The sequence below is a fragment of the Scyliorhinus canicula genome, chromosome 1, assembly GCF_902713615.1.
Source record: "Scyliorhinus canicula chromosome 1, sScyCan1.1, whole genome shotgun sequence".
Lineage (NCBI taxonomy): Eukaryota > Metazoa > Chordata > Chondrichthyes > Carcharhiniformes > Scyliorhinidae > Scyliorhinus > Scyliorhinus canicula.
Window position 1 is genome coordinate 286740873 of NC_052146.1, and position 12742 is coordinate 286753614.

At 46.9% G+C, this 12742-nt stretch overlaps 1 protein-coding gene across 3 annotated transcripts in view; it reads right to left on the reverse strand.

Moving 5' to 3' along the window:
• The window catches only part of si:dkey-23f9.4 (hydrolethalus syndrome protein 1 homolog), a 45728-nt gene extending 38242 nt beyond the window's left edge, over nucleotides 1-7486 (reverse strand). Inside the window, exons 1-3 of one of the 3 annotated variants that reach the window (XM_038814667.1) lie at nucleotides 7218-7486; nucleotides 6898-7057; nucleotides 5937-6038 (exon numbers count right to left, since the gene is read on the reverse strand). In XM_038814667.1, the coding sequence (XP_038670595.1) occupies nucleotides 5937-6038; nucleotides 6898-6997 (202 nt within the window). In that variant the 5' untranslated portion in view covers nucleotides 6998-7057; nucleotides 7218-7486. The remainder of the gene's footprint in view (nucleotides 1-5936; nucleotides 6039-6897; nucleotides 7058-7217) is intronic. The other 2 variants (XM_038814676.1, XM_038814684.1) reach the window with 2 other exon arrangements.
• Between the last annotated feature and the right edge of the window lie 5256 nt (nucleotides 7487-12742).

Sequence of the window (12742 nt, forward strand, 5' to 3'; positions counted from 1 at the left end):
ACTAAGCTTTTTGTAATAAACTTCACATTAATTACATACAGGAGGGCTAAAAGGGACCTTTAGGGTGGCACATGGCACAGTGGTTAGCACTGGGACTGCGGCACTGAGGACCCGGGTTCAAATCCCGGCCCTGGGTCACTGTCTGTGTGGGGTTTACACATTCTTATACAGTCATATTAAACAAGAGGGTAGCCAGGGAGAGGGTTGGCCCACTCAAAGACAGAGAAGGGAACCTATGCGTGGCAGTATTCATCAAAGAGAAGGACTTGGTGTATGATGAGTCTGGGGAAGGGTGTGTAGATAGTTTGGATCATGTTGAGATCAAAAAGGAGGTGGTATTGAGGGTCTTGAAAAACATCAAGGTCCCCTGGGCCTGATGCGATATACCCCAGAATACTGAAAGGGGCAAGTGAGGAAATTGCTGGGGCCTTGAGAGAAATATTTCTATCCCCACTGGCTACAGGGGAGGTCCCAGAGGATTGGAGAATAGCCAATATTGTTCCTTTGTTTGATAAGGGTAGCAAGGATAATCCAGGTAATTACAGGCCGGTGAGTCTTACGTCAGTGGTAGGAAAATTATTGGAGAGGATTCGAGACAGGATTTACTCCAACTTGGAAATAAGTAGACGTATTAGCGAGAGGCAACATGGTTTTATGAAGGGGAGATCATGTCTCACTAACTTGATCAAGTTTTTCGAGAAAGTGACGAAGATGATTGATGAGGGTAGGGCAGTGGATGTTGTCTGCATGGACTTCAGCAAGGCCTTTCACAAGGTCCCTCATGGCAGACTGGTATAGAAGGTGAAGTTTCATGAGCTCAGAGGTGAACTGGCAAGATGGATACATAACTGGCTCGGTCATAGAAGACATGGAAGGGTGCATTTCTGAAATGAGGGCTGTGGCCAGTGGCATTCCTCAGGATCAGTGTTGGCACCTTTGCTGTTTGAAATATATAAATTATTTCGAGGCGGCTGAGGTGGTGTCGGACAAGGAGGGCAGATATATTATGGTGAAGGGTAGGCTGCAGGGAGAGAAGGTGGTGCTGGTTAATGTATATGCCCCGAATTGGGATGATGCCGGCTTCATGAGGCGATTGTTGGGCCGCATTCCGGACCTGGAGGCAGGGGGCCTGATCATGGGGGGAGACTTTAACACAGTGCTGGATCCCCCACTGGACCGGTCCAGTTCAAGGACGGGTAGTAGACCGGCGGCGGCCAAAGTACTGAGGGGGTTTATGGACCAGATGGGAGGGGTGGATCCCTGGAGGTTTGGGAGGCCGAGAGCGCGGGAGTATTCCTTTTTCTCCCATGTCCATAGGGTCTATTCCCGAATAGATTTTTTCATCCTGAGCAGGGGATTGATCCCGAAGGTGCAGGATGCAGAGTATTCGGCCATAGCAATTTCAGACCATGCTCCGCACTGGGTTGATCTGGAGATGGGGGAGGCGCGGGACCAGCGCCCGCTCTGGCGCCTGGATGTGGGGCTGCTGGCTGATGAGGTGTGTAGGAGGGTTCGGAGAAGTATTGAGGGGTATCTTGATACCAACGACACGGGGGAGGTCCGGGTGGGGATGGTCTGGGAGGCTCTGAAAGCAGTGATCCGGGGGGAGCTGATCTCCATACGGACCCATAGGGAAAGGAGGGAGAGGAAGGAGAGGGAGAGACTGGTGGGGGAGCTCCTGGATGTGGACAGGAGATACGCGGAGGCACCGGAGGAGGGGTTGCTGGGGGAACGGCGTAGTTTGCAGGCCAAATTTGACTTGTTGACCACCAGAAAGGCAGAGACACAGTGGAGGAGGTCGCAGGGCGCGGTATATGAGTATGGGGAGAAGGCGAGCAGGATGTTGGCGCATCAGCTCCGCAGGCGGGATGCGGCTAGGGAAATTGGTGGAGTGACGGATGGGGGTGGGAATGTAGTGCAGAAGGGGACAGAAGTAAATGGGGTCTTTAGGGACTTCTACGAGGAACTGTACCGGTCAGAACCTCCGATGGGGAGAGGGGGGATGGAGAGCTTCATGAACAGGCTATGTTTCCCAAGGGTTCAAGAGGAGCTGGTAGAGGGGCTGGGGGCGCCGATAGAGTTGGAGGAGCTAGTCAGGGGGATCGGGCAAATGCAGTCAGGTAAGGCGCCGGGGCCGGACGGGTTCCCGGTGGAATTTTATAAAAAGTATGCGGATCTGGTGGGCCCCCTGTTGGTGCGAGCCTTCAATGAGGCATGGGAGGGGGGGGCTTTGCCCCCGACGATGTCGCGGGCACTGATCTCTCTGATCCTGAAGCGGGATAAGGACCCCTTGCAGTGTGGATCATACAGGCCTATCTCGCTCCTCAATGTTGACGCTAAGTTGCTGGCGAAGATCCTGGCCACCAGGATAGAGGACTGTGTGCCAGGGGTGATACATGAGGATCAGACAGGATTTGTCAAGGGACGGCAGCTCAACACGAATGTGCGGAGACTACTAAATGTTATTATGATGCCGGCAGTGGAGGGGGAGGCTGAGATAGTGGTGGCGCTGGATGCGGAGAAAGCATTTGACAGAGTTGAGTGGGGGTACCTGTGGGAGGTGCTGGAGCGGTTCGGATTCGGGGAGGGATTCATCAAATGGGTGAGGCTGCTCTACGCGGCTCCGATGGCAAGTGTAGTTACCAATGGAAGGAGATCGGAGTACTTTAGGCTCTACCGTGGGACCAGGCAGGGGTGCCCCCTGTCCCCCTTGCTCTTTGCACTGGCGATTGAACCTTTGGCTATGGCGTTGAGGGAGTCAGGGAGATGGAGGGGTCTGGTGCGGGGTGGGGAGGAACATCGTGTATCGCTGTATGCGGACGACCTGCTGTTGTATGTGGCGGATCCAGAGGGTGGAATGCCAGGGGTGATGGAGCTGTTAGCGGAATTTGGGGGCTTCTCGGGCTATAAGTTAAATTTAGGCAAGAGTGAGGTATTTGTAGTACACCCGGGTGATCAGGAGGAGGGAATCGGGAGACTCCCATTTAAGAGGGCAGTGAAGAGTTTCAGATACCTGGGGGTGCAGGTGGCCAGGAGTTGGGGGACTCTCCATAAGCTTAATTTTACCAGGCTGGTGGAGCAGATGGAGGAGGAATTTAAAAGGTGGGACATGGTGCCGCTATCGTTGGCGGGTAGAGTGCAGTCCATCAAATGACGGTTCTCCCGAGGTTCTTGTTCCTTTTTCAGTGTTTGCCCATCTTTATCCCTAGGGCCTTTTTTAGAAGGGTGACTAGCAGCATCATGAGCTTTGTTTGGGCGCATGGGACCCGAGGGTGAAGAGGGTCTTCTTGGAGCGGGGGTAGAGATGGTGGGGGGCTGGCGTTACCCAATCTCTCGGGGTATTATTGGGTGGCCAATGTGTCGATGGTGCGCAAGTGGGTAATGGAGGGGGAGGGGGGCAGCATGGAAACGGAATGGAGAGGGTGTCCTGTGGGGATACAAGCCTGGGGGCCCTGGTAACGGCGCCGTGGCCGCTCCCTCCTACGAGGTATACCACGAGTCCGGTGGTGGCGGCTACCCTCAAGATTTGGGGGCAGTGGAGGCGACATAGGGGAGAAGTGGGGGGCTCAATGGAGGCTCCGTTAAGGGGGAACCATAGGTTCGTCCCGGGGAACATTGATGGGGGATTTCAGGGTTGGCACAGAGCGGGCATCAGACAGCTGAGGGACCTGTTTATTGATGGGAGGTTTGCGAGCCTGGGGGAGTTGGAGGAGAAATTTGGGCTCCCCCCGGGGAACATGTTCAGGTATCTGCAGGTAAAGGCATTTGCTAGGCGGCAGGTGGAGGGATTCCCTTCGCTTCCCGCGAGGGGGGTGAGCGACAGGGTGCTTTCAGGGGTCTGGGTCGGGGAGGGGAAGATATCCGATATCTACAAGGTTATGCATGAGGCAGAGGAGGCATCAGTAGAGGAGCTGAAAGCTAAGTGGGAGGGGGAACTGGGGGAACAGATCGAAGACGGGACATGGGCTGATGCTCTGGAGAGGGTTAATTCTTCCTCCTCGTGTGCGCAGCTTAGCCTCATCCAATTCAAGGTGCTGCATAGGGCCCACATGACTGGGACGAGGATGAGTAGGTTCTTTGGGGGTGAGGACAGGTGTGTCAGGTGCTCGGGGAGTCCAGCGAACCATGCCCATATGTTCTGGGCATGCCCGGCACTGGAGGAGTTCTGGAAGGGGGTGGCGAGGACGGTGTCCAGGGTGGTGGGATCCAGGGTCAAGCCAGGATGGGGACTCGCGATTTTTGGGGTTGGGGTGGAGCCGGGAGTGCAGGAGGCGAAAGAGGCCGGTGTGCTGGCCTTTGCGTCCCTAGTAGCCCGGCGAAGGATCTTGCTACAATGGAAGGATGCGAGGCCCCCAAGCGTGGAGACCTGGATCAATGACATGGCTGGTTTCATTAAGCTAGAGAAGGTCAAATTCGCCCTGAGAGGGTCGGTACAAGGGTTCTTTAGGCGGTGGCAGCCTTTTCTCGACTTTCTGGCTCAACGGTAGGGTACAGGGACAGTAGCAGCAGCAACCCGGGGGGGGGGGGGGGGGGGGGGGGGGGGGGGGGGGGAGGGAAAAGGGGAGGGAAAAGGGGGGGGCGCGACAATGACTATGTTTGTTTATTTAATTTTAATATATTTTTAAGTTCTTTTGTTGTTCATTGGGGTTGGGGGGTGGGGGGGATGTGATACATGCGCCGATACGGTCTGGGGGTGTCACAGTTATTATGGGTTATTTTGTTGCATTTCATTGTTTGTCATGTTTTATATTTTCTGTAAAAAATTCCAATAAAAATTATATTAAAAAAAAAGAAATATATAAATTATATAAAATATATATAATATAAAATATATATAATATAAAATATATATAATATAAAATATATATAATATATATATATATATATATATATGACTTGGAGGAAAATGGAACTGGTTTGATTAGTACATTTGTGGACGACACAAAGGTTGGTGGAATTGCGGATGGTGATGAGGACCAGAGGATACAGATCGATTGGAGACTTGGGCGGAGAGATGGCAAATGGAGTTTAATCAGGACAAGTGTGAGGTAATGCATTTTGGAAGGTCTAATACAGATGGGAAATATACAGTAAATGGTAGAACCCTTAAGAGTCTTGATAGGCAGAGGGATCTGGGTGTACAGGGACACAGATCACCGAAAGTGGCAACGCAGGTGGAAAAGGTAGTCAAGACGACATATGGCATCCTTGCCTTCATCAGCCGGTGCACTGAGTTTAAAAATTGGCAAGTCATGTTGCAGCTTTATGGAATCTTAGTTAGGCTGCACTTGGAATATAGTGTTCAATTCGGTCGCCACACTATCAAAACGATGTGGAGGCTTTGGAGAGGGTACAGAAAGATTTAACAGGATGTTGCCTGGTATGGAGGCATAAGCTGTGAGGAGAGATTGAAGAAACTTGGTTTGTTGTGAGGAGAGATTGAAGAAACCTCAAAGGAGGTTGAGGGGTGGCCTGATCAAAGTTTACAAGATTATGAGGGACATGGACAGAGTGAATGGTCAGAAGCTTTTTCCCAACGTGGAATCAATTACTAGGGGGCATAGGTTTAAGGTGCAAGGGGCAAGTTTCAAGGAGATGTACGAGGCAAGTTTTATTTTTAACAGAGGGTGGTGGGAGCCTGGAACTCGCTACCGGGTGAGGTATTGGAAACAGATCCGATATTCACTTTTAAGAGGCTTGACAAATGCATGAATTGGATGGGAATAGAGGGATATGGTCCCTGTAAGGGTTTTAGTTCTGTCAGGCAGTATTGTTGGTGCAGGTTTGGAGGGCTGAAGGACCTGTTCCTGTGCTGTAATTTTCTTTGTTCTACATTTCTACAGCTATCAACTCTGATGACCCAAGTAGTCCTTCACAAAATTTCAATCCAAGGACGAAATGATTTTATCACAGATCGACACAAAGCATAACCATACCACAGTTTGGCGCCTTTGTACTGCCACGTGACTCCACACTATCACTGGCTTTACTAGACGTTTGACTCTTTGAACGCTCATGTATGATCAGCTCCTCCAGATCTGAAAGAACAGAATGTGTGATTGCATTTAGTCCTAGGAAGGAAAAAACTTGCATTATTAGAGTGTGTTTCATGACCACTGGAGGCATTTCAGGCAATGAAATATATTTTGAACTTTAATCACATTTGTAGTGTAGGAAACGCAGCAGCTAATTTATACTGAGCAAACCCCTACAAACAGCAATGTGATAATGACTATGAAACCTGTTTTTTGTAATGCTGATTAAGACGCAAATATTGGCCAGGACACCAGGAATAAATCCCTGCTCTTGTTTGAAATAATGTTATGGGATTTTTTTTTTGCAAGACGCCTGACTGCAGCTGACCTCCAAGCCAGACGATGAGGCTTTAGTTCAGAGCGAGCCAAGCCAATAAATCTTAGTAACAGATATCAATGTCCCTTTGGGTTGGGTTGGGGGGGGGGGGGGGGGTGAAGAGTGGAAACCAAGGAACAATAAATTGTGCTTCAATTGGTGCAGCTTTTCACTAAATGAATGAGTTTGTGATAGCTACTGGAACTTCACAATTCTACTCTCACTAGGTGCACTGCACTCCACTTGGTTTTAGGAGGGGGCAGTAAAGGGAAATACCCCCCCCCCCCCCCCCCAACATTACTAGCAGGATTGGTCAGTTAAAAGAAAACATCCATCTCCACTTGGGAGTGGCTATTTGGTTAACATTCCACAACTGTAAGAGTTACAAATCTATTATCTCCACTTTTAAGAAAGGAATAAAAATTGTCAACCAAGCTTATCCGTGAATTCTGGGGGGGGGGGGGGGGGGGGTTGAAGGGCCTCCTTCCTGGGAATAAACAGCTATTTTCCACAACTAACGCCGAGTGTGGTGCAGTTTTGTTTGACCTTTTCTGAACTCTCTAAGTTGATGGTGTGGAACGTTGCGGTAGCCCAACACATCCAATTGTTCTCTGACATCTTGGTCTGTAAAGTCCAGTCCTGCCATTGCCGAAGTCGCAAAGAACAAAAGCCTTCCTTTTTTTTGCGTCCCCGGAATGAAGGTGCCCTGTTGGGAATTTGCAGACAAAAAAGTAAAATTATAATTCGAATTATCTTCTGAAAGACCTGCCCCAGGAGCCAGATCTCCACCAAGTATCCGCATCAAGCCCCGCCTTTCCTTAAATAATTAAATCCCCGTTTAAATGTCTTAACTTCCGTGCACTTACCCGGTCCCCAAACCAGCAGAGCCCACAAGACTTTAAGATTCACTGGGCAGGCGATGCTGCCCCTCTTCCGTTCTCCCCCACTGTGTGCGTGTCCCTGTTCCCTCCGCCACTGGCTGTGTGCGCGTCCCTGTTCCCACCGCGACTGTGTGCTCGTGTCCCTGTTCCCACCCCCACGGGGGTTTTTTTTTTAACGGTTTCCTCGCGCGGACCAAATCGCGGGAACGTTCCAACTGTTGAAACCCAGCGACCGTTTAAAAAGCAAAAAAGCAACTGTCAACAAGACGCAGCAAGAGAGCGGCTCCGCCGACAGCGCCATCACCAGGCAAGCGCCAAGTTTAATTGTCCCGATCAACCGCACCCAACTTTCTTTCGCTCCTTTTGCACGAACCTTATTTTTCTACAGCAAGTCTGAGAAATAACGATGTACGGATTGGATGACGCCAACATTATTATTTTTGAAGTGTTGTACAAACAATCACTGGCAACCCAAGTTGACAGCAGAGTGGCTAGCACTGGGGCTTCACAGCGCCAGGGTCCCAGGTAACTTCTTTAAATTTTAATTAAACAACTTTTTAAAAAATTTCAATTAAATAACTATTTAATTTGTTATCAGATAAAGCAAGATAAATACTCAAGGATAAAGCTAATTAAATAGTATACAGGAGATTGGATATAATCCGACACAAAAACATCTTTCTAAAGTTTAATTTCAAAAGTTTAATTTAAAGGAATAAATCATGATGAGACAGCACCAAGGTGTGGTCTGCTCCTCTTGCTCCATGTGGCAGGCTGGGGACAGCATGTGTGCAGGAAATGTCTCCAGTTACAGCTCCTGGAAGCTCGAGTTTCAGAGCTGGAGCGGCGGCTGGAGACACTGTGGAGCATCCGCGGGTCGGAGAGCATTGTGGATAGCAAGTATAGAGAGGTGGTCACACCGCAGGCTCAGACTCCGCAGGAAGGGAATGGGTGACCACCAGACAGCAAGAGAGCGAGGCAAATAGTGCAGGAATCTCCTGTGGCCATTCACCTGCAGAACAGATATCCGCTTTGGATACTGTTAAGGTGAATCGCCTCTCAGGGGAAAACAGCAACAGGCAAACTCGTGGCACCACGGTTGGTTCTGCTGCAGAGTGTTAAGTAATGGGTTAAGAGACATTGCAATTAGTTGTCTCATTTATGTTAAGTGTTCAATGATTGTCTCATTTATGAAAAGTGTTCAGTGATTAATTTAGACAGAGCAGACAGACAAGACGAGGAACCAGAGTCATCTGGTACGCATGTGTTACAGAACTATGAGGACTAGTTAACTGATATAGACAGGGTTTCCGTAGAGGAACACGACACTTCTGATAAATTAGATCAGGCCATTTTTCCGAAAGTGCAACTGCCAAAGGTTGGTACAAAAGTGACATACTTGCCTGAAGGGTCTAGTCAATGGAAGGATGCAACTGTTATTAGTAGAGCAGGGAAGGCCACTGGAAAGTATAAACATTGGTTGAATGTACAGCATTCAGGGGAGGAAGTTAAGACAATGGATTGAGAAAACGAAGTTCAAAAATGGAGGACACAGAAACGCAGTGCCAGTTCAGATAGCACATCGGATAGTGAACAGGTTCGCAGGAAAAGGTCGAGAACTATTGAAAGGACATCCCACTACAGAAGAGAAAGATCTAGCAGTACAGAACGAGATACCAGGCAGAAAAGAGGACGTAGTTTATCAAGATCTCGGAACAGGAGTAAGACTAAGAATACTAATAGAAGTAGAAGCCCACAGACACGTGAGATTTTGGTGCCTTCAAATAAGTTAGATGAAAAAGTTATCAAAGATGCTAAACAGCAAGAATTGCATAGTTGGAGTGAATTTGGGGTATACACGGAAGTGCCGGATAGGGGACAAAAAGCTCTATCCCACAGATGGATTTGTACAGAAAAGGTTCTTCCAGATGGAACTTCTAAGGCAAAGGCCAGGCTTGTGGCAAGGGGATTTGAAGAAAACTTAGACGATCAGGACTTGAGGGTAGATTCACCTACAGCAGGAAAGGTTATTTTAAAGATCTTCTTGGCTCTATTAGCCACAAAGGCATGGGACTGCAAATCTATAGATATAAAAGCTGCCTTTTTGCAGGGGCATCAGCTCCAGAGAGACATTTTTCTCCGTCCTCCTAAAGAAGCAGCTAACACAGAAGGGGTACTGTGGAAGTTGAACAAATGTGTATATGGATTAAATGATGCATCTAGAGCAGTGGTTCTCAACCGGGGTCCACATGGACCCTGGGGGTCCATGTAACATTACTGGGGGTCCACACAAAAAAAATACCAAATTGGGGGTCCACGGTGATATTTTAGTGGTCCATAGAGCAATTCTACTTCAGAACAATTGTTATTACTGAGAATCAAGTAGAAGAAAAAAATGTTTGTTTTCATGATGAATATTCACCTTTCTCTCTCTCTCTCGCACTGACAAAGGTCAAAGAGAGATTATAATCTATCTAATTTACCTTGAGGGCTGAAGGGGCTCAGAACCAAAAAGGTGCATTTGCTGTGTTTATTTTTGTGGTACTGTATTCTGAGAAAAAAAAATCCATACCGGTTGATGACAAATGGGTTTATTGTGCTTTAATGACAGTTGTTGTTGAAGATTGCCCGGGCTATTGTCCCCTAGGAACAGCCTTTAATGACAGAAGCAGCATATTAAATACCCACGGTATTTTTTTCTGTGGAATGGCTATGGGGGTCCACAAATAAAAAATTAAGAGGAAAAGTGGTCCATGGGTTAAAAAAGGTTGAGAACTCCTGATCTAGAGTGTGGTACTTTTCGGTGAGGTCAGTCTTGTTAAAGTTAGGCTGTTGCCAGTTGAAAGCAGATCCTGCAATGTTTTACTGGCACTATAAAGGAAATCTTGCTGGTATCTTCATGATGCATGTCGATGATTTTTTGTGGGGTGGGACTAGTGATTTTGAAGCTATTGCAATCTCTGGTTTGAGGAAAGAATTCAGGGTTGGAAGTTCAGCTACCGGTGCATTTAAATATATTGGTTTGGAAATCGGACAGACTCAGTTAGGGGCAACTTTACATCAGCAATCTTACTTGGAAAGCATCAGTCCAATAGCAATTAGTCATGGCCGGGTTTCACAAAAAGACCCAATGGTTTTGAAGATAGAAAAAGAGCAACTGCAAAGTTTAATTGGGCAACTGAACTGGTTGGGAAGACCGGACGTGAGTTTTGATGTTTTAGAGTTGAGTACAAAGGTGAATGTTCCAAAGTGGAAGGCATAATAAGAGCAAATAAAGTGTTGGCCAAACTAAAAATGCACGAGTGTGTTTTGAAGTTCCCTGTTTTAGGTGATCCTAGGCATTTGAAACTCATAGTTTATAGTGATGTGTCCTATGCAAATTTATGTGATGGAGTTTCAAGCGCAGGAGGTTTTATAATTTTTCTTTTGGGGAACAATGGTAAATGTTGCCCTCTTGTGTGGGAAACAAAGAAAATAAGGAGAGTGGTCAAAAGCACTTTGGCTGCTGAGACATTAAGCTTAGTGGAAGCGGTGGATATGGCCTTTTATATAAGTCAGATATTGACAGAAATTTTGGGATTAGAGGATTTAGGTAATATACCTATTGACTGTCACATTGACAATAAATCTCTGTGGGAAAATGTGCACTCTACAAAAAGTGTCAATGAAAAGAGGTTACGGATAGACATCACAAGTTTAAAGCAGATGTTGGACAGAGGGGAAATAACAAAAATTAAATGGATTGACAGCTTTGAACTGTCAGACTGTTTCACAAAAAGAGGGGCTAGTTCACAGAAACTTTTAGATATCGTGAATGAAGGGCGCCTGTTTTACTTTATTTTAAAAAAGGGGAATCAGGTGTGTGTTTTAGTTTCTTGAAATTTTAGTTTCTTGAATTATTATTTTTACCTAATTGGTTTTTTTTCTCCAAGGAAGGGGAGACTGTTAAGTAATGGGTTAAGAGACATTGCAATTAGTTGTCTCATTTATGTTAAGTGTTCAATGATTGTCTCATTTATATAAAGTGTTCAATGATTGACACTGATATGTAGAGTTCTGTGCAGAGTGAGTTTGAACCATTAAATGTGTGTTGGTGAAAAAGGAGCTGAACTCTTGCCTCTTCATACCACAGCATCTAGTACATGTTAACACAGAGGGGAGGGTTGGTAAGTGTGACAGTGCAATAGTTATAGGGGATTTAATTGTAAGGGGAATAGGCAGGCGTTTCTGTGGCTGCAAACAAGACTCCAGGATGGTTTGTTGTCTCCCTGGTGCTAGGAAAAAGGATGTCTCGGAGCGGGTACAGGACATTCTGGAGGGGGAGGGTGAACAGCCAGTGGTCGTGGTACATATCGGTACAAACAACATAGGTTTAAAAAAAGGGATGAGGTCCTAAAAGCAGAATACAGGGAGCTAGGAAGGAAGTTAAGAAATCGGACCTCGAAGGTAGTGATTTCAGGATTACCACCAGTGCCACGTGCTAGTCAGAGTAGAAATGACAGGATATACAGGATGAATATGTGGCTGAAGGGATGGTGTCAGGGGGGAGAGTTTCAGATTCTTGGGGCATTGGGACTGGTTCTGGGGAAGGTGGGACCTGTACAAACTGGACGGGTTACACCTGGGCAGGACTGGAACTGATGTCCTAGGGGGATATTTACTAGAGCAGTTGCGGAGTGTTTAAACTAATGTGGCAAGGGGATGGGAACTGATGCAGGAAGTCGAAAGGTAGTAAAACAGGGACCAAAACAAAAGTTAGTAAGGGGGAAAGTGTAAGGCAGAGAAACGATATCAAAAAGGGTGACAGTACAAGGTACAGTGACTGAGGGGAGCTCAGTGAATAGGCCCAGTAATACTAAAAGGGATAAAACGGGAAGTAAAAACATAAATCAAAAGTGACGCAGCAGGTTGTTACATGAAGATATGGGCTCAACGACAAGGAAAATTAGGAGAAGGTTAAGAGGAAAAATAACTTAGGAGAGGTTACTGAGCAAGGTGTTAAGATTCAAAACAGAGGTGTAAAAGCCAACGTGTACTTTACCTGAATGCTCGTAGTATTCAGAATAATATAAATGAGTTGATGGCGCAAATCATCGTGAATGACTATGATTTAGTGGCCATTACTGAAACATGGACATGAATGGGAGTTAAATATCCAAGGGTATCAAACTATTCGGAAGGATAGAGTGGATGGTAAGGGAGGTGGTGTAGCTCTGTTATTTAAGGATGACATCTGGGCAATAGTAAGGGATGACATCGGTGCTATGGAGGATAAGGTTGAATCCATTTGGGTGGAAATCAGGAATAGTAAGGTGAAAAAGTCGCTGATAGGAGTAGTCTATAGGCCACCAAATAGTAACATTATGGTGGGGCAGTTAATAAACAAAGAAATAATTGTGCATGTAGAAATGATACAGCAGTTATCATGGGGGATTCTAATCTACATGTCGATTGGTTTAACTAGGTCGGTCAAGGCAGCCTTGAGGAGTAGTTTATAGAAAGTATCTGCG